This window comes from Pan paniscus, chromosome 7 (genome assembly GCF_029289425.2).
Source record: "Pan paniscus chromosome 7, NHGRI_mPanPan1-v2.0_pri, whole genome shotgun sequence".
Taxonomy (NCBI): Eukaryota; Metazoa; Chordata; class Mammalia; order Primates; family Hominidae; genus Pan; species Pan paniscus.
Window position 1 is genome coordinate 136,348,552 of NC_073256.2, and position 20,319 is coordinate 136,368,870.

General features: G+C 37.6%; 1 protein-coding gene across 1 annotated transcript in view; it reads right to left on the reverse strand.

Moving 5' to 3' along the window:
* Nucleotides 1-1,397: 1,397 nt before the first annotated feature.
* TNFRSF11B (TNF receptor superfamily member 11b) overlaps nucleotides 1,398-20,319 on the reverse strand; it is a 30,135-nt gene continuing 11,213 nt past the window's right edge. Inside the window, exons 2-5 of the mRNA XM_003823325.6 lie at nucleotides 10,777-11,146; nucleotides 6,591-6,782; nucleotides 4,335-4,559; nucleotides 1,398-2,602 (exon numbers count right to left, since the gene is read on the reverse strand). Coding sequence (XP_003823373.1) covers nucleotides 2,214-2,602; nucleotides 4,335-4,559; nucleotides 6,591-6,782; nucleotides 10,777-11,146 — 1,176 coding nt within the window. The 3' untranslated portion in view covers nucleotides 1,398-2,213. The remainder of the gene's footprint in view (nucleotides 2,603-4,334; nucleotides 4,560-6,590; nucleotides 6,783-10,776; nucleotides 11,147-20,319) is intronic.

A 20,319-nucleotide genomic window follows, 5' to 3' on the forward strand; every position in this document is an offset into this window, starting at 1 on the left:
CTTGTTTGCAAGAGATTCTATTGGTCAAATGCTTAAAGATAAAGGTGGGATGGCCTTCAGATTGTATCAGCTTAGCTAGTATTGCTAAGCAACTGTTGCAAGCTCTGAAAATAAAAAAATTTTGAGCCACGACTCCCTGCCCCCCCCTCCCAAAAATAATTGATTCTGCTCTTTTTAAAGCTTGGATGCCATCTTTGTTAGTGTCCTGTGGCTGCTGCAGCAAATTACCACAGACTGCACGGTTTCAAACAATAGAAAGTTATTCTCTGACAGTTCTGGTGGCCAGAATTCCAAAATCCAGATGTCAGCAGAGCCCCACTCCCTACAGAGGCTCCAGCAGAGTGGGGGCAGCCCATTACTGGCTGCTCTTAGCTTCCTTGACTTAACAGCTATATGACTTCCACCTCCGCCTCTGTCTTCACATCATCTTCTCTCCTGTTTGTTTACTCTGTGTGTCTCATAGACACTTGTCATTGGATTTATGGCCCACCTGAATAACCTAAAATGCTTTCTTCATCTAAAGATCCTCAACTTAATTACAATGATACTTTTTCTTTTTTTATAAAGTTAAGGTTTTTATTATTAATTCAGCTTTAGATGTAGTTAAAAATGAGTACAAGTGTATGTCACCCTTCAGATAAATTTATGCCAAAGAATTGAGCAGCCTGAAATGGAGAGCTATTTATTTTTTATAGCTATATCCTACTTTATATTTAATTTATGCAATTCCCCAAAACCAGTTTCTTCTTCTTCTTCTTCTTTTAATTTAAGTTCTGGGATACATGTGCAGAATGGGCAGGTTTGTTACATAGGTATACACGTGCCATGGTGGTTTGCTGCACCCATCAACCCCTCATCTACATTAGGTATTTCTCCTAATGCTATCCCTCCACTAGCACCCCCAGCCCCCAACAGGCCCCAGTGAGCAATGTTTCCCTCCCTGTGTACAATGACACTTTTTCTAAATAAGGAAATGTTCACAGCTTCTGCGAATTATGAAAATATCTTTTGGGCGACCACCATTCAACTCAATCAATACACTACTCTTCCAATTATTATTTTTCTTAAACTTAATAGTGCTAGTTTCTCTTATTTGCTACCAAAATAGCTTACGTAGCTTGGTGTCTCAGGGTTAGTGGCAGCAGTTATAAGTGGCTTGCACTATCTGTAATCTAAGGCTGACTTCAGAAGTTCTCCAATCTTAGTGTAATACGAATTACTTTGGAACTTGTTAAAAATGCAAGTTTCTGCTCTCATTGGCAGAATTTTTCAACAAATTGGTCCAGGAATCTGCATTTTTAGCATTTCCCAGATGTCCTGGTGATAACAGGGAAATTATGAAAGCTCAGACCCTTTAATGCCCCATTCAAATAAAAGCAACAGAAAAAGCAATAAAAAATAATTTGAAAACTTTAATAATGTCATTTATATAGTTATAAAACCACAAAATCTTTTAAATAAGGTACATTCAATTTCTCAGAGCATCTAATATTCAGATAATTTATATTTCATACGTTTTCCAACATTAAACAATTGACTAAATAATGCATTTTCTATAAAATGATATTACAGCTTATACAGATAAAATTATAAAAATACTCCACACAGAAAAAAATGGCAGTACCTATTAGAAAAATGCTACAAACTTTCCATTAAAAATATATATTTTCTCTTTCATTTGTCATAATAAACAGAATATAATTTTCTTTCCAAAATTAAGTCATACTGTTTCTTTATAGGATGATAATATGTACAAATCTTATATCTGAATGAATATAAATAGCAATACTGTAATAGTGTTACAGATATATTAGTAACTTTTACAGAAAAAAAATATGGCTTTCTAACAAAAGCCTCTAGCATAGCTGAAATCTCAAAGCTATTTAAGTTAGACATTCCCATATTTAGTAAGGCACAATGGAGTCTAGTTTTTTTTTTTTTTTAATTTCCAGTTGAATTACTGCAAGCAGTAATAAGGGAAAATATAGTCAGTAGATAACGATCCAGATCTGACAGTTGGATTAACCATTTGGGGTTTATTGGAGGAGATGTTAGTTCTTTCTCCACATCATAGTTTCTTTTAGTACCCTGTGGCAAAATTAGTCACTGGTAATGAGAAAGATATCACTGAAAGCCTCAAGTGCCTGAGAAACAGTTTACTCATCCATGGGATCTCGCCAATTGTGAGGAAACAGCTCAATGGCCATTTCCAGTTATAAGCAGCTTATTTTTACTGATTGGACCTGGTTACCTATCATTTCTAAAAATAACTTCTGATACAATTTGTACATTGTGAAGCTGTGAAGGAACCTGATGGTCTTCTTTAGACTCTGAGTGACAGTTTTGGGAAAGTGGTACGTCTTCGAGTGCTTTAGTGCGTGCATTAGGCCCTTCAAGGTGTCTTGGTCGCCATTTTTTATTCGCCACAAACTGAGCAGCTTCAGGATCTGGTCACTGGGTTTGCATGCCTTTATTGTTTTTTCAATGTCTTCTGCTCCCACTTTCTTTCCCGGTAAGCTTTCCATCAAGCTACGAAGCTGCTCGAAGGTGAGGTTAGCATGTCCAATGTGCCGCTGCACGCTGTTTTCACAGAGGTCAATATCTGCATAAAGCAAAAGCCCAGATAAGTGTTCACATCATTTATATTCATCCAATGCCATCATAAAACAAGCGTGAGGCAAAAGGTTCTCGCAGAATTTCATAATTATATTTCAATGATAACCTTTTCTTTTGAGAGGGAGTTAAGTGACACCATTTATTTCTAAGAACTGAGATAAATATTTTTTGTTATAATAAGATAATATGCTATATATTTTTGGCATCCAACGAAACTTTGGAAGAAGCTCCTAATTTTGAAAATTAACAGTAGAAAATAAGACACATCACTCTCAGTTTTCTAAGAAAAAGTTTGAGAAATTAAAACCATAACATTTCAGAAAAAAAGGAAAGTGTTCAAGTTAGCTACTTTGTAATACAAAGTTTCATTAGTAGGCGCTAGTTGATAAGTTCATTGCTGTAACTAGCCTTTAAAGAATACACATAGCACCAGAGGGACTACCTCCATGAGGAGGATATCTGAAAACCCAAAGACATGAGGTTGAGGAACTAAAGGAGACACACAGCCTAGAGAATATTTCAGTAATAAGCTGGGGTACAAACCTAAGGGGGAGGAACTAATATTTCTATTAATGACATGAGTCACTTAGTATCTGTGAGCCCTAAGGCAAATCGGTTCATCTTTATGGGTTAAAATGTCCTCATTTATAAAATAGGGAATTTGGTTGCTTCCAATTCTAACGGTCTCTGATTTTCTCTTTTCTTTTGGCTTCAGGGCTAATTATACGTTCAAAGAATACTTTTTGTTTGCCCAAAACATAAAAGTTTACTCTTTGCATAAACAAAAGCATTCAGCTCTCAAAGACGTTGGTCTCCTAAAATCTGTTGCCCCGGTTTCAGATACTTGAAGTTTTTTAGGGTAGTGCAAGACTATACAGTCATTTAACTACTGGTGAGGACCTGAATGAATTTCTCACTGACCCTGTCTGCATTATGGAAACCCTTCTTCCTTTTTCTTCTAGCATGTCCTCCCAATGCTTATTGAAGTCAGAACTCTTTCCATCATGTGTCGTAAAGCTTACAGTCCACACTGGATGAAACTCCTTTTCTTCAGATTCTTTCCCACTTCTCTCCCTATCTCTCTTTGTTTCCCTCTCACACCATTTCTAAAGGAGAATCTTTATATAAACTTATAAGATGTGAGAACATTTTGCTGTAACTAGCTTTTTCCTACAAGAGGCTCAAACACTTTTCAGACTTTATCTCATTAATTCTCATAACATATGCCATTAAAATAATTTTAATGCAGGCCATATCATGAGGATTAATAAGAACATATTTGTAAGCTACGAAAAGCCTACCTGGAGAGAATTACCAAGTAAATACAACAGAGCTTCTTGGTAGAGGTGCAATGTAAGATACAAAGTGGTTATAGAGCTTCTCCTTGGTGGTCTAGAGGGGCTGCTTACAGAAGCGTTAAGGGATCTGGAAGCGACTCCCTGAGATACAGTCCTGCCTTCAAATGCATTTCTCTTCTCTTAGAGTGTTCAACATACTTTACAAGGAAACTGGGGAGCAGGGGTGAGAACAAAACCTTGTATAACTGTTTTTGGAATCACATCTACATTATCAGTTGGTGGAAACTTTTTCAGTCCAACAATAATTCCAACAGGGAAACAAGATCCACACAACTAAACAGACATGCAGTCTTGTTCCTGGTTTATGATAAATAGGTGTCTTTGATTTCTGATTGATCTTTTTATTTTAGATTATCATACCTTGGATGATCTTCTTGACTATATCTTGGTCTTTGTTTTGATGTTTCCATAACTTCAGCAGCTGGAAAGTCTGTTCTTGTGAGCTGTGTCGCCGTTTTATCCTCTCTACACTCTCTGCGTTTACTTTGGTGCCAGGCAAATTGTCTACCAAGACACTAAGCCAGTTAGGCGTAAACTTTGTAGGAACAGCAAACCTGAAGAATGCCTCCTCACACAGGGTAACATCTAAAGAAAGGTTAGAAAACCCAGAAGATTTACTCAACAATTGGATTTCTGAGAGTCTATTCAATACAAACAAAAACAAAAAACCAACACAATTGAATTTTCCAAGATAAAATATGCTAAAATGCAAAGTTTAAATAAAATCAAGCTTCTGTTGGCTGGTCTTAGTGGCAGAGACCAACTGAGCTTATGTGTCTTCTAATGTTCTTTTTTGGGCATTGTTTTCAAGAGAAAGTTTAGTAAATGTCTAATTAGAGTGAAATATTGCTGTAAATAAGTAACAGCCAAAAATTCTTATAATGAATACAAATATTAACATTCTATTAAAGGTTTACCTACTACCCACAGGGAACTTCATGATTAATGTCAAAACAAATAATTATCACTGACTTAAAGGAATTTGAACAGTAATTTGGAATAGTATGTTATTTTTTGCCCACATTTAGACACATAGTTTACCTTTGGAAACAAAGCAAGAGATAGATACAGATATATAAGTAGACATTACATAGGAAAATAACCAAACATAAAACTATGTTATTTACATAGGCATTACAAAGCCCAGAGCATCTGGGTAGAGTAAGTATGTCCCAGAAAATGGGAGTAATGGGGGTTTGGTTTTGGATTCATCAGACCTGGCTTTGAATACTAGTTCTGCCGTTCTACTACCTATATTCATCTGAAGCAACTTTCACAGTGTTTTTGTAAATGTTAAAGCCTCTATAGCACAGTACCACATAGTAAGTGCACAATAAATGAAAAAAAGTAAAATTAACAATGAATTAATTAAAGAGAATGTTAAAATTTGATCACTCCTTTTAATACCCCTTCCTTCATTTTTTTTTTTTTTTAGATAAGAAAGCAAAGGCTAAATGGCTTGTCTATGATTTTGATTACACAATGAAACAATGCTGGAACTGGGTTAGAATCTCATATATATATCAATTCACATTTCTCTGCTTCATAAACTTCTTTGTAGTACGAAAAACTGTTTGGGGAGAGTCAAGCTGGTTTATACCATTGCTTGATTAAACACAAAAAAGCAAATCATCTTTAGTGTAATGTGTCTTTGAGTGAAGGTCTGAGATTAGTCTAGTGGTGGGAGTGACAAGGTGAACACACACACTAGCCTGATGAATTGTCATCACTACCGTGGAATGCATTCGAATAACCTGAACTTAATACTAGTGACCTGTACCCAATGAAGAGCTTAACACAACCAGAGTAGCTTGGAAGTTCCATGCAATAGATGCACTAATACCATAGGTAACAAAGCCAAGTACACATTTCTAATGTGTGTGTGTGTGTGTGTGTGTGTGTGTGTGAGTGTGTGTGTGAGTGTGATGAAATCTTGCTCTGTTGCCCAGACTGGAGTGCAGTGGTACAATCTCAGCTCACTGCAACCTCCATCTCCTGGGTTCAAGCGATTCTCCTGCCTCAGCCCCGAGTAGCTGGTACTACAAGTGCCTGCTACCATGCCCAGCTAATTTTTGTATTTTTAGTAGAGACAGGGTTTCACCATGTTGGTCAGGCTGGTCTTGAAATCCTGACCTCAAGTGATCTGCCCACCTTGGCCCCCCAAAATGTTGGGATTATAGGAGTAAGCCACCATGCCTGGCCTAATTTGTCATCATGTTTATATCACTTTGCTTCTTAGTTGCCAATTTATACTTTAGTTAATAATACAGACATTCTTGAAAGTAATAACACATAACTTGAATTCTACAGTTTGGACTCTCCTAATTTCATCTCAGTGGCAAACTTGACACTGCCCTTTGCCTATGGGTAAGATTTGATTTCAGTGTGAAAGGAGAGAAAATCAAGCTTTGAGGTGTTATCTGTGAGAAGATGAGTTTTTGAGAGATTCTGAGTGGTAGCTTTAGCAGTGATGCATCGAGAGTAGCCTTAGCTGGTTAAGATTCAAGAAAGGGAAAATGTGAGTTTGACCAAGAATGTGGCTGGAGGCCTTGTGTTCAACTCAGAGAGAGATGATACTACAAAATCGTACAAAGACGTATTTTGGAATGTAATTACCTATTCCACATTTTTGAGTTGATTCACTGTTTCCGGAACATATATTGTCGTGTGTTGCATTTCCTTTCTGAGTTAGCAGGAGACCAAAGACACTGCAATTTGTGTGTTTTCTACAGGGTGCTTTAGATGACGTCTCATTTGAGAAGAACCCATCTGGACATCTTTTGCAAACTGTATTTCGCTCTGGGGTTCCTACGGAAAATACCAAGCAATTTAGTACCTTCTCCTCAAATCCTTTCCCAGCAGATGCCCTCTTAACACAGTTTTGGAAAGACTTTTCACTTGGTTTTTACTGCTACTATTACGTTGCACAAAACTCTAGCATTTTCATTTTTCACTTCATTAGACAGAACAAAACTTCCACCATCATCCCCTTTGGCAGTTTCTTCTCCTTGTAATGCAAATGCAAGTCAATTTTCTCGTTACCTACAAAACGCTCATGAAATGTGAGAGGAAAGGAAAGAAGGGTAGGGTGTTCATTAGTCCAGCCTCCGCTGAGTGGCAGTAAGGCCGTGTTGTCAGCCATATTCTTCATACAATTATTCCTAGAAAATCAAGGTAACTGCTGTGTGTCTGCTGTAATATCATTCTTTGAAATTAGTGCCCATTGAATGCTGCATCATTAAATTCCAATCAGTTCCTACTTAAGTTCTTTCTTTCCTGAATCCTAATTGTGAAGCAACTCATAAGTATGCTAACCTTGAGAAGTAAAAATTTACAACATTATAATAAACTTCTGAAGGTGGCAATAAAGTTGGCCGCTGACTCAAAAGCGTAAGCCTGCAGTTAAGCTACATAGTAAACGGAAGATGATATACCATTTGCTTAAACTGTTTAAAACAGCAGAGTCGTTAAAACTTCAGGAAGGGTGACTGCAAGGGCATTTTACTTCATGATGGAAAAATATTTGATAAATTTGAAGAAATCATTGGCAGAAAAACTTGAACCAGTCCACAACTAAAGACGCTATTAAAAATAAATACCTTCAAACACTTGACTCTATTACACATGGCTAGATCATACATTCCAGTGTATCTGAATATGAAAATATCTCCATCTAGTGTAAGCTAGTTGAACAGATTTAGACTTCAATATCCAAATGTAGATTTTACAGGCCAATTCTGGCTTATGCAAGATAACAAATATGAAAGAGAAAAATCAAAGCTACAGAAAGTTATTAAACTTCATTTATAAATCTCAACCTCCTACCTCATTGTATCTTTTACCAAAACCAGAAAATAAATAAAGGGGCAAAATGGACTGGTTCTAGTTTCATCTCCTGTCTCTTTCTACATGATTCATTGACCTGCAAAAATGACAAAGGGCTGGCAGGAAAAAAGAACAGGAGGGAAAACACAGCCTAAAACCTTCACATATTAAATATTACTTCCAGCATTGCACTGACATTATCTTAGGAACCACCTTACAAAGCAAAGACGGTTTTCTGTTTGTGTGTTTGTTTTTAGTACTTTCCTACTACATCCTACTCCTTAAATGGGATACAACTCTATATCAAATTCTACAATATCATAAGCAGAGGTATTTGGGCAGGGATTCCATGGCATTCTTTCATTGCTAATTTACTGGAAATAAGTGACTTGGACACCTGGACCCAGGTCTCCCTTTGTTGACTGCCGTATGTTCTGCATGAAGAAGAATCTTTTTTGGGGGGAAGGCGGGGGCGGTGGCAGGAACGGAGTCTCGTCTCTGTCACCCAGGCTGGAGTGCAGTAGAGGGATCTCAGCTCACCACAACCCCTGCCTCCAGGGTTCAAGCGATTCTCCTGTCTCAGCCTCCTGAGTAGCTAGGGTTACAGGCATGCACCACCATGCCCTGCTAATTTTTGTATTTTTAGTAGAGGCAGGGTTTCATCATGTTGGCCAGGCTGGTCTTGAACTCCTGGCCTCAGGTGATCTGCCCGCCTTGACCTCTCAAACTCTTGAGATTACAGATGTGAGCCACCGTGCCAGGCCTAAGAATCTTGTTCATTCTTCAGATACATATCTGTGGCTTGGGTCTTCTCATGCATCCTAATGAGAAGTTCATATGTGTCAGATATTTCTTTTAGGTAAGTTAGCTTTTAAAGTTATTTAACAAAAAGAATCTAAGAATGACAGAACTAATGTTTCATAATATATTCAGAAGCTTTATCTAATGACCTTCCTGAACATGACTTCCCTCTTTATAACTGATGGTACTTTTTATGAAAAAGATCTATCCATCTAAGTAATGATTTTACCTTATTACTATCAGTGGAAATATAAAAATTATAACCTGCCAGGCAAAATGTGAAATTATAATGATGGAGAAATTTGCCTTTACAGTTGAGAATTCACCATGCTTGCTCTAAGTAATTCCACAGGAATTAACAGAATGAAGTAAATAAAATATGGAGAGGAGACAATCTGATTTCAAAACAGCAACAGCAACAACAAAACGGTTATTAAATACTTTTTAGAGTAACACCACATAGTCTTTCCTTCTCTTTGGGCTGGAAACCTCTTATTTCCCAAGAGGAACCGCTGTGTGGGTTTTTAGGGAGGGAGAGGTAAATAAATCCCACTGTGCTGCCAGTGTACACAGAGTAAAATGTGTACTTTTGTTCTGAGTCTTCTGGCTGCCTGCTTGCTTCATTCTACAAACAGATTTTCTTACTTATTTAAGAAAGATCCTTGTGATTTCCATTATTTTTCAAAATTTTCTAGTTTCCAAGCTGCATAGCCCACGTTTCATTTTTCTACATATACAACTTACTGAATGAATTACATGGATTTGCTTTTATCTGATGGGATTCCACACCCCGCACCCTGACACACACACAACTTAGCTTAGCTTTTGAGTCTCAAAGTACCATCCAATAGAAAGTAGGAAATATCACCAATTCCTCCCTCAAATACTCATATGAAGAGGAATTTTAAGGGACTCTGATGCAATTTGCATCTTCTGTGATTAATTTTATAAGATTCACTATTTGAGAAACAGAATCGATTTTGATTTTTGAATGTTTCATTTGTATGCCTTTAAACCTAAAGTATTGGTCATCTAATAATTTAGACTTTGTATATCACAAGTTTTGAGAGTTAAAATAGTTACAGATACTTAGCATTGATGACCCTGTTCTCAACCAGGAGCGATTTTGCCACCTGACGACATTTGACAATGTCTGAAGACATTTTTGGTTGTCACATGGGGGAAGGACTGCTATTGGTATCTAGTGGCTAGAGTCCAGGGATGCTGCTAAAATTCTACAATGCACAGGACAGCTGCCCACAAAAAGGAGTCCAGCCTAGGAATCCAGATATTTCTTAAAGTATCAGTAGGGCTTAAGTTGAGAAACACTGCTTCAAACTGAGTCATCAGAATCTATACTGATTACTTCTTCCATCTAAGTAAGTGGATACTCTTAATTTTCTCAAGCTATGAAAAGTTATAGACTGCACTGAAGCTTCGCAACTGTGGCAGAAAAAAATGTGGGTTACTGGTTTAAAAGATTCAATACACATGAGCCCTAACCAATGCTGTTCAAAATGCAAAAGAGAAAGCACTTTGTTTATAGGCAAGTGCTTGCTCTTGGCTTGACAATCTGTTTTGTCTAAGATAAAGAATAAGCTCATTGAAGAGATTCTGCTATAGTCCTTACCCTCCCAGACACTCAGCTCCCATGCTAAAGGAAGAACTAGCCTTGTTTTTAATAATGAAATGCAATTCCCCTCACCATTCTCATTTTTTACATAATTAATTATAACTGCTTATTGTTAGCACTCCAGAGTCTCATTAATATCAGCATAATTACTCTCTTGGTATAAATTAACATTTCTGATGTTTGTCAAAAAGCGTTGCAGTTTGAAGGTGTCCATGCTGAAGTCAAATATAGAGGTATAGATCAACTATCAATAGTGCAACTTGAGTTTGTTTCTTAAAAAAAAAAAAAACCATCATGCATCTCATGAGAGAAGAATTTGCTGCATTTGAGATTTGTCACTAAATTGCCCTGTAGTGGCAAAGTATTCCTCTGAGCAATGGTCCTTTGGAAGCACTCCAGACACATAGTACCTACCTGGCAGGTTTCATTACCTTCGCAATTTGCTATCCTATAATGTCATCAGAACAAAAGTGTTCTCCTAAACTGTCACAATTATCTGACTTTGCATGATCCTAATTAATTTTGCTGCACGTTGACACGTACCAGCTTGCACCACTCCAAATCCAGGAGGGCAGCTCCTATGTTTCAAGCAGAACTCTATCTCAAGGTAGCGCCCTTCCTTGCATTCACACACGCGGTTGTGGGTGCGATTGCACTCCTGCTTGACGTACTGCAGCTCCTTGCACACGGGGCTGCAGTATAGACACTCGTCACTGGTGTGCCAGCTGTCTGTGTAGTAGTGGTCAGGGCAAGGGGCGCACACGGTCTTCCACTTTGCTGTACAGTGTTGTTTTAGGTAGGTACCAGGAGGACATTTGTCACACAACAGCTGATGAGAGGTTTCTTCATCATAATGAAGGTACTTTGGAGGAAATGTTTCCTGGGTGGTCCACTTAATGGAGATGTCCAGAAACTAGAAGGAGAAAGGAACACAGTGGCATCATCTTAGCATGAAAATAGGGTTGTTCTTATGTGCAACAGTATCATTTGACTCAAAGTCCTGTATTACCTTAAGCCTAATGAGATTTGCCACAAAGTAAGCTTAGAAGCCATAATTTTTGCCTCCGGGAGCTTAATCTCAAAGACCAGGAATGCAGATAGCAGTGAACATATTAACTAAAATCCAGGCTCAGAGACGACTGGAGTAGAAAGCCCATCAAAATAGAACTATAACACTTAGATGCACTGCTGAATTACCATGTGACTTGAAAGACACTTTGTCGTCTTGGGTTGCAGGATTATCTCTAGGTGAGTGAGTTGGATTAACTGGTAATTGTCAGAACAGCTACACAAATCACCTGTTAAAAATGTAGATTCCTGGGATTCATATCCTTAAGTATTCTCATTCCACCGATGTGCGGATGTGGGATTGGGCCTGGGGATTTAAAACACCTGCAGTGTTTCTGACGCCTGGGATGCATACTAAATAATTATCTCTTCATTTATTCATTTGACAAATAATTAACTGAGCCCTTAATATGTGCCAGACTTTGTTCTGGGCACTTGGGATACAACTCTGAATAAAATAGGCAAGAAATTCTGCCCTTATGGAGTTAATCCAATTAGAGGAGTAAAAATAATACATTATAATAAACTACGCAAGTATTGTTTTAAAAAAGGAGAGAGAGCAGGTAAAGAAGCCCGGAAACATGGAGGGGAAAATAGGGAGATTAACATTTCTAAGCACGGTGCTCATATTGGGGAATAAAGGATACCTCTTTCAGTTTTTCGTATTCTAAGACTTTTGGATTCCAAGAAAACACTGAAGAGTTGGTGATATGCGAAGGTATATGATTACAACAATCATTCCTATCACTCATTCATGCAACAGATATAGATTGAATGCCTACTAGGTGTCAAGCACCAGGAATATGCTGGTGAGTCAGACATGTCCCCTGTTGCCATAAGCTTGCAGTTCACCGAAAAGATTCCTCGAATGTAAGGTTCATATTTACTCTAAACATCATATTGACCAGCAGTCTTGACTCTCATAGGTGAATGACATCTAAAAACAATATTAAGTAAATTAAACGACCACATCTCTTCAGGTGTACTGGGATAAATTTCAGGGAGCAGGCAGGGATCAGAAGTTTCCATACATAATGGCAGGAAGAGGCCTGTGCAGTAGGGGAAAGAGGATTTCATGGGCAAGGGTGCCACTTGGAAGGAGAGTTTCAACTGGGTATTCTATCTTGTATTTTAGATCCCCAAAGGTCTTCCAGGGAGCACTGAAGTAGTTCTTCACACTAATTACAGGAATCACACACTCAGAAGAAACTGTGTTTTTTGTGTGTAGGGGGTGGTTTGTTTGTTTTTGGTACAGGGATCAACACTGACTATTTTCAGGCCTTGGGGAGGTGGTAAACCAAACAATAATTTTTTCCAAAGTCTCTTTGCAGAATTCAGGAAATCTCACAGGAACCCCCTGACCTGGAAAAGGCATGCCAAGCTAGGGAAACAGCACACCCTTTTGAATTAGGGGTGGCAAAGATAAAGAATGGCCTTTTTCATAAGCATTTGAACATTTTAACTGAAGTAACTTCATTCACTTCTTATGGGAACATAGCAAGTGTTTGGGCTGATTTGACCTAATATGAGCTGATAAACCAGAAGAGAAGAATGAAACATCTCATCCGGTCATTGACCTCTTCACAGAGACAATTTTCAAAGACAGTGAGTGCTGTAATGCAAGGAACTCCCAACCAACAATAAGCAAAATTCACTGCAAGCTCAGAGCTGCTTCAGTGGTCTTTTCAGGACATTCCCTTGACCTGAGAGTTTGTAGTGAAAGCATCTTCTTGAATTTTCCTGGGGCTTTTAATTGTCTCAGGTGGAGTGGGTTGACACTAGATTACAGAAATGGACCAGTAGTGAGTGGCAGCTCTGGTTTGTTCTGAATCTTTCAGAAATAGATGGAACCTATTTCTTCATTCAACACACACTCCTTGAGCATCCACTATGTACCAGGCATCATGGAGGGAACTTAGTATGTGGCATACATAAAACGCAAATGGTCCTTGCCTTCAAGTTCATACTTGAGTGAGCACGCAGACAATAATAAGTGAAGAAATAATTACAGCAAATAATTACAAATAATGATCAAAGTAATGCAAGAAAGCAAGATGACATGTCTGACTTTGTTGCTAGTTTGTCATTTGAATATATAATGGGACAACTTTCAGGGCTCCTATAATATAATTAATTATCCTATAATATATATAGGAGAATTATATATGATACATAATTCAGGGCTCCTATAGTGTAATCAATTCTCAATATTATAAAATGAGGATTTCCTGATTCAACTTGCAAATACATGTGAAAGTAATGAGAAATACTATTTTCTCTTGCTGTTCACATTCACTTTCCTGGAAAGCCACTTTTGAGAGTTGTGTTTGCTTCCAAGAGGCCTGGCTTAGTAAGATCCAGAGGGATTCCTTTATCTTGAGTGCCACTGCTAAGTGAGTCACATCCTGGTAGGTAGGAGTCCTGAAGTTTTCCCCAGCAGAACTTCCCACTGGTCTCCCTTTCCCATTTCAACATGGTTCAGGTGTGCCCATTTGTTCATCAACACGGACTCTTCTCCCTTGCCAAAAAATGATGAGAATAGGATGGGAAAACTCCACAGATGGTGCCTGTGATGAAGAAGCCGCATAAATACAGATATGACCAAGAACACTGATGCAATTTATATTTTTCTAGGTATTTGGACATGATATTGTTGGTTTCCCAAAACCATGCTTCAGAAATTTGTTGCTCTTTCTTAAAGATACAGGGAGGTTGAGGTGAAAGGAACCCACAGAGAAAATGAAGAAATAAGGTCAACTTGAGAATTAGAGAGTATGTTAATGAAGGTAATTTCTCCAAGGCTATCACGTGGAATAATCAGATATATTTTTAAAACTGAGAAAGCCTTGAGAAATTACAAACTTGTTTTCAGCAAGTTCAATTGGGCCTCTGTTTTAGTCGAAGATTTTTCCACTTTGGTAAAAAGACAGGCTCTGTGTGGCCAAAATTGGATGTTTAGGTCTCAATCTTTGGTTAGCCCCAATTCCCACACAGAATTTCTGGACTCAGTTACTGGACAGAGGATGGGCAAGATTAATAGAGCTCTTCATCTCAGTCCTTTCTCTCGGTTTCTTCTGCTTATTTCCTGGAAAAGCGATGAAAAATATGCCACAGGACAGATCACCTTAACATTGGATACAGCTCCTTTGCCACTTGATAATATTTGAAACCTAATAAAACCTTAAAAATTCGTTTCTGTGTAAAATGCAGACCCTTGATGAGCATCTGCCCAAGCTGGGACACATGCATCGGTGTGTCTGAGGAAGCATGAGGTACTGTCTGTAGAAGAAGGTACTCCGAGATCGCGCCACTGCACTCCAGCCTGGCGACAGAGCGAGACTCTGTCTCAAAACAAAAACAAAACAAAACAAAAGCCTACTCTATTTTTTGTTTTATGCTTGACTTTTAAAAAAAGAATTAAATGATTTTCTTTCTGTGTTCTTTCTTTCGTTGTCCTTCCATTCCCCGGCTACCTATCATTTTGTATAGACCACTTATGCTTTAAGAGAATCTGAAAGTCTTCTAATCTAGTGCTTCTCATCAGTCCAGAATTTCTTCCTGAAGCCTCCATTCCTTTTTTTGAAAGGAAAGTTAAGGTTTCATCTCAGCTAGCTTTATCCCTCTCCTTGCCTTCCATTTTTAATATTGAGCAATGTTAAAGAATTTTCCATTTTAAGCATAAGCATCTTTTCTCACATATCAAATGCTAGCAGATGATGGTAGAAGGTGAAGATGGTGGGTGAGTTGAATTAACTGTTCTCTAATGCCTTTTCTAGCTCTATCATTGTCTTATCCTTTGGTTTCATAGTTTAATTACCCAGTGAACTTGGAAAAAAAGTCTTGCTCTAATCCCCTTCATACTTCTTGTTCCACCTTGTTTTATTTGTGAAACCCCTCTTTATAGCAGAACTCTTTACCAACCTCCCCTCTTCAGATTCACCCATGCCTTCCATTCCCTCTGTAAAATCACCTGATGTCCCAGCTTGTCAGTTATGCTTTTCCTCTAGCAAGCCAGCTCATGTTTGATCCTACCAGTGGAGTTGCATGCTTAACAAAAGTCAGTTCTGAATCTGTTTATGCTACTTGTAACTATAATTAGGAAATTCAATTATTATGTAAACCAACAAACATGAGTGTGAAAAAAATTATTTTTCTATGAAAAGTAAATGGAATGCTTTGGAATGACTTGAAAAAAATGAAGCCTTTCCCTTACCCTCAAAATAAAACACAGAAAAAACAACCTACTGCAGAATTTGGAATAGGTGAGATAACTGTTAAAACAGGGAAAACATCTAGAAGGATCAATTAGTTTCAATCAATTAGTTTCATAAATATCTTTAAGTTCCAAAGCTGAATGGATGGGTAATACTTACAGAAAAGAGTTTTGTAAGAAAGGCAGCATGAGACTTAGCAAACACTGTCTCTAAGAAGGGGTTTAGTTGTATTTCAAAATACAGAGGAATGAATGTTTACTTAAATGTTTTAAGTCAAAATAAAATATTTAAGATATAAGTATATAATTTTTATTAAATGTGCTAACTGATTTTGCAATTAATCATTCAGCTGTTGGTCACAAATATACAAATTTCTAATAATTCCCCATATTTAAGAAGTAGGAAAGTATCATAATGGTATATGCAAGAAGAAAAAAAGGAGTATTTTGAACATGGAATTTTATTTTGTCTATTTCAATTTTATTTTTATTGAGATGGGGTCTCGCTATGTTGCCCAGGCTGGTCTTGAACTCTGGGCTCAAGTGATCTGCCTGCTTCAGCCTTCCAAAGTGCTGGGATTACAGGTGTGAGCCACCACACCTGACCTGTTTTGTCTATTTCATTCAAGCATACATGTATTAAAGCAACTCTGTGCCAGACAGTGGAAGAATAAACAATATATATAATATTTTGGTTTATACCTACTTAGAATGTTTAATCATTGTTATCATTACGTCTCCACCAACTATAAAAATGAGTCAGGGTAATTAACTTGTTTCACATCATAGTAATTAGTGCAGGCAGAATTCAAACTTAGAGCATGCGTCATATAAAACGAATTTTTTGGTCAAATCCTTTAACATTTACCAAATGCTTTCCCTTACGCTATTCCCTTCATGCATAGTCCAAAAGTAAGCCCTAAAGTGCTTAATTTTCATTCAGTCTCAAGGGCATAGAGTTAGAAGATCACCAGTGTTAGGAGATCAATCACAGCCTTCCTGAAGTCCAGATAAACTGACCTTGACTTTTCTTTGTGCTAAGACTAGCTTTTGTCCAAAGCTACTGAGTTGAAAATTTATCAGATCACAACTGATTTGACTAGAGAATTCTACTGGTGTATGCATCTTCCTAAAAAACAAAAGAATACACTTGGTCTAGCAAGTTTATTTTTGCATTATGCAATGCAGTCAATCCCATACTACTGGGCCTGCTTTCTGTATGCAGAACCATGAGTGACACAGTGGGTTTCCATTTATGGAAATTCATTAAAAGAAGCCCACACAAAGTCTGAAATAACCACTTGGTTTGGGAGTTCCTTTTGTGATCCCTCGTCATGATCTTTGCCACAAAGAACTATTTGAGGACTACCCAGAGTTAGCTAAATTCTGGTCAGTTTTAAAACCATGTCAGTTTACAGTTCGTCTTAGCCAAGAAAGGAAACATCCAGGATATATGCTATGGTGAATTTACTAAAGATCTCTCGTAGTATGAGTTATGAAAGTTATCAAAAACTGTCTTCCTGTGAAGGTCAGTTTATTTGATTTTTTATTTATATTATACCTCCTCTCCCCTTTTCCTCCATTCCTCAAATAATTCATTTATTCATTCAACAAGCACTTATTGAAACAATTGCTATGTTCTGAGAATATGACTAAGTGGAGTTGAATAAGTTACTGTAAGCATGCATCCAAAAACCCATTCTGATTTAAAATACTCACAAATCACTGCAAAACAATTGGAGGCATAAAAGGGGAGAAAGAGCAAGAAAAGACTCAACAGAGAAACAGGTTGGAAATTGTGAGGGGCACTGGTAATGGAGAATGAGAGGAAAGAATAGGTATGACATGTTGGCTGGTTGCATTGGGAGGGGGTGGTGCTAAGAAGCAATCGAAGAGCACATCCATGAACTCTAGCCAGTAGGTATGTGGTGTTGCCATTAATTACTGACAGCAGGAAGAGCCAATAATTATGAAGAAAGAGAAGGAATTTGGTTTGGAACATCTATCTGCCTTCTATATGAGACTCAAGTGATGATGTCTGGTAGACAATTAAAAGTATGTATTGGGAACTCAGGACAGAAAAGCAGCTGAAGACACAGCTTTCGTGGTTATGAGCACATAAATTGCTCTAGAAGCAGAGAGACTGGAGTGACATTACCCAAAGAAATTGTGTACAAGCCAAAAAGGACAAAAGTGTTAACCCTTGAGACTTATAAATATTTGGTGAGGTAGGATGAAAAAGCAAAGGATTAAATAAAAGAGATAGCACAGATAATTTTAAAAAGGGTGCTAAGTGCATATACACTATGGAATACTATGCAGCCATAAAAAAGGATAAGCTCATGTCCTTTGCAGGGACATGGATGAAGCTGGAAACCATCATTCTCAGCAAACTATCACAAGGACAGAAAACCAAACACCCCATGTTCTCACTCATAGGTGGGAATTGAACAATGAGATTACTTGGACACAGGGCAGGGAACATCACACACCGGGGCCTGTCGTGGGGTGGGGGGAGTGGGGAGGGATAGCATTAGGAGAAATACCTAATGTAAATGATGAGTTGATGGGTGCAGCAAACCAACATGGCACATGTATACCTATGTATCAAACCTGCACGTTGTGCACATGCACCCTAGAACTTAAAGTATTTAAAAAAGAAAAGGGTGTTAAATGGGTAAGATCTGAAAAGTGCACAGCTTGGCAATTTGGTCAATAAATTAACAAAAGCACTTTCAGCTTGGAAGCCTGCATTTAGAATATGCATACCACAATTCCAAATTGAGCTCCACCACAACTTAGTAACCATGATCCCACCCCTACAATAAGAATAAGCCTTATTTTTACCTACCTCACTGCAATTGTTATATTTCAAATCAATGAAGGGACACAAACATGGTAAGAAATAAGGGTCAGACTATCATGAGACATTATTACACAAACTAATTATACAGGAGGTAGGAAGTGGAAGACATTTCAAATCAGACTCATTTTTGGAGACATTTTAAAGGTTCTTGTTCTGTACGAAGTAAGACACCTAAATTGTGCCCTAAGTTCATTATCTACTCTGTTCTTGTCTCCAGAAAAAAAGCACCTTGGACTTGTTGATAAAATTAGTTTCAGTATCTTCCCAATTGGCATCATTTTCTTGGTGTAGAACAAATGATTCAAGGCAGTTCCATGACTTTGTTTAGAAAGCTCAGCCAGAAAATAATTTGTCTCCATATTTCTTAAATGCTTAGCATGGTGTCTTACACATGGCAAGTATTCAATATATCTTTTTTCAAATCATTAGACATATTGATTATCTACTGTGTATCATTAGGATCATTGGAATTATACAGATGCAAATAAATATTCACCATGTAAAGGATACATTTGCAAGGACAAGCACAAAGCCTGCAGTTTTCTCATCTGTAAAATGATAGTGATGACAGAATTTGCCTAAAGAAAGAGATTTTTTAAAGCATCTTTCATCTCACATGGTGTTTTGTATGTACTGTTCCATTTGTTCTTAACTTCCATTTTAAAGGTGAATGTGTGAAAAGAGCAGACAATTCATGGGAGAAGTTTATCTACTGCTGCCAGTTCCCCACCTGAGAGTCTACCACTGCTTAATAGTTTTCACAATAGCCAGTTGTTTGGCCTAGGATTGTGTCTCTAGGTAAGGCAGGAAGGGCAAATGAATTAAATCTGTTCATCTATACAGACCTGATTTGCTTCTAGCCTTTTTCCTAGGCGAACAGGGGAAAAGAAGCACAAACAATTATGATTTATTAGATGAGTCACTGGGCCAAATTCCACACAATTTTGCTTTCCTTGAGGCTGAAGAATTGTCTTCAGGTAAAATTTAACTTTCAGTGTAATTTTTGTTCCCTTCAGAAGTTTCCTTTAGTTGTCTGAAGGCTTTTAAATTAATTAGCAATACCTTGTTTGTGTTTGGAATCAATCATAAATGTTAGGTTGAATTTGCTTATGATGTTTTTTGCTTCTTCCGGGGAATTTTATAGACAATTAATATTTGACAGATTAACAAATGAAGGCAAAAAAACAAAAAACAAAAACAAAACAAGAAAATCTCTGAGAAAAGAGAACTTGTAATGCAGGCATATGCTTAAAATTTTCTGAAGAAGATATACGGAAATTGCACATATTTTGGCTCACAGATCTTAATATTTCTTCCTTTGGGCTTCTGTTAGTCATCAGATTTGAGAATTAGCATCAGGTTTGAAAGCCAATTCAACAGCAGGGATGGCCGAATTTTTCACTATAATTATCTCATTCAGGCCCACCTGACAAGCACAAGGGTAGCACCACTACCTCAGGGTCTTCCAGCTACAATCCCTGGCATTCTGGCCCAGAACTGGAAAGATGTTTTTGTATGTTGATATTTTTGAACATCAATTTTTGAATTATACTTTAAGTTCTAGGGTACATGTGCACAACATGCAGGTTTGTTGCATATGTGCACAACGTGCAGGTTTGTTACATATGTATACATGTGCCATGTTGGTGTGCTGCACCCGTTAACTTGTCATTTACGTTAGGTATATCTCCTAATGCTATCCCTTCCCCCTCCCCCCACCCCATGACAGGCCCCTGTGTGTGATATTCCTCACCCTGTGTCCAAGTTTGAACATCAATATTTAAATTCCATTTTATTTCTACAGTTGCTTTTCTTTGAAGATAATGCATTGCTCACATTACCTTATGAATCCTTTTGGTTATTAATGACCTGTATTGAAGCCCAATCAATATATGACAATGGACAGCTAGTGAAAAATAGATACAAAAAGCCATGTGGT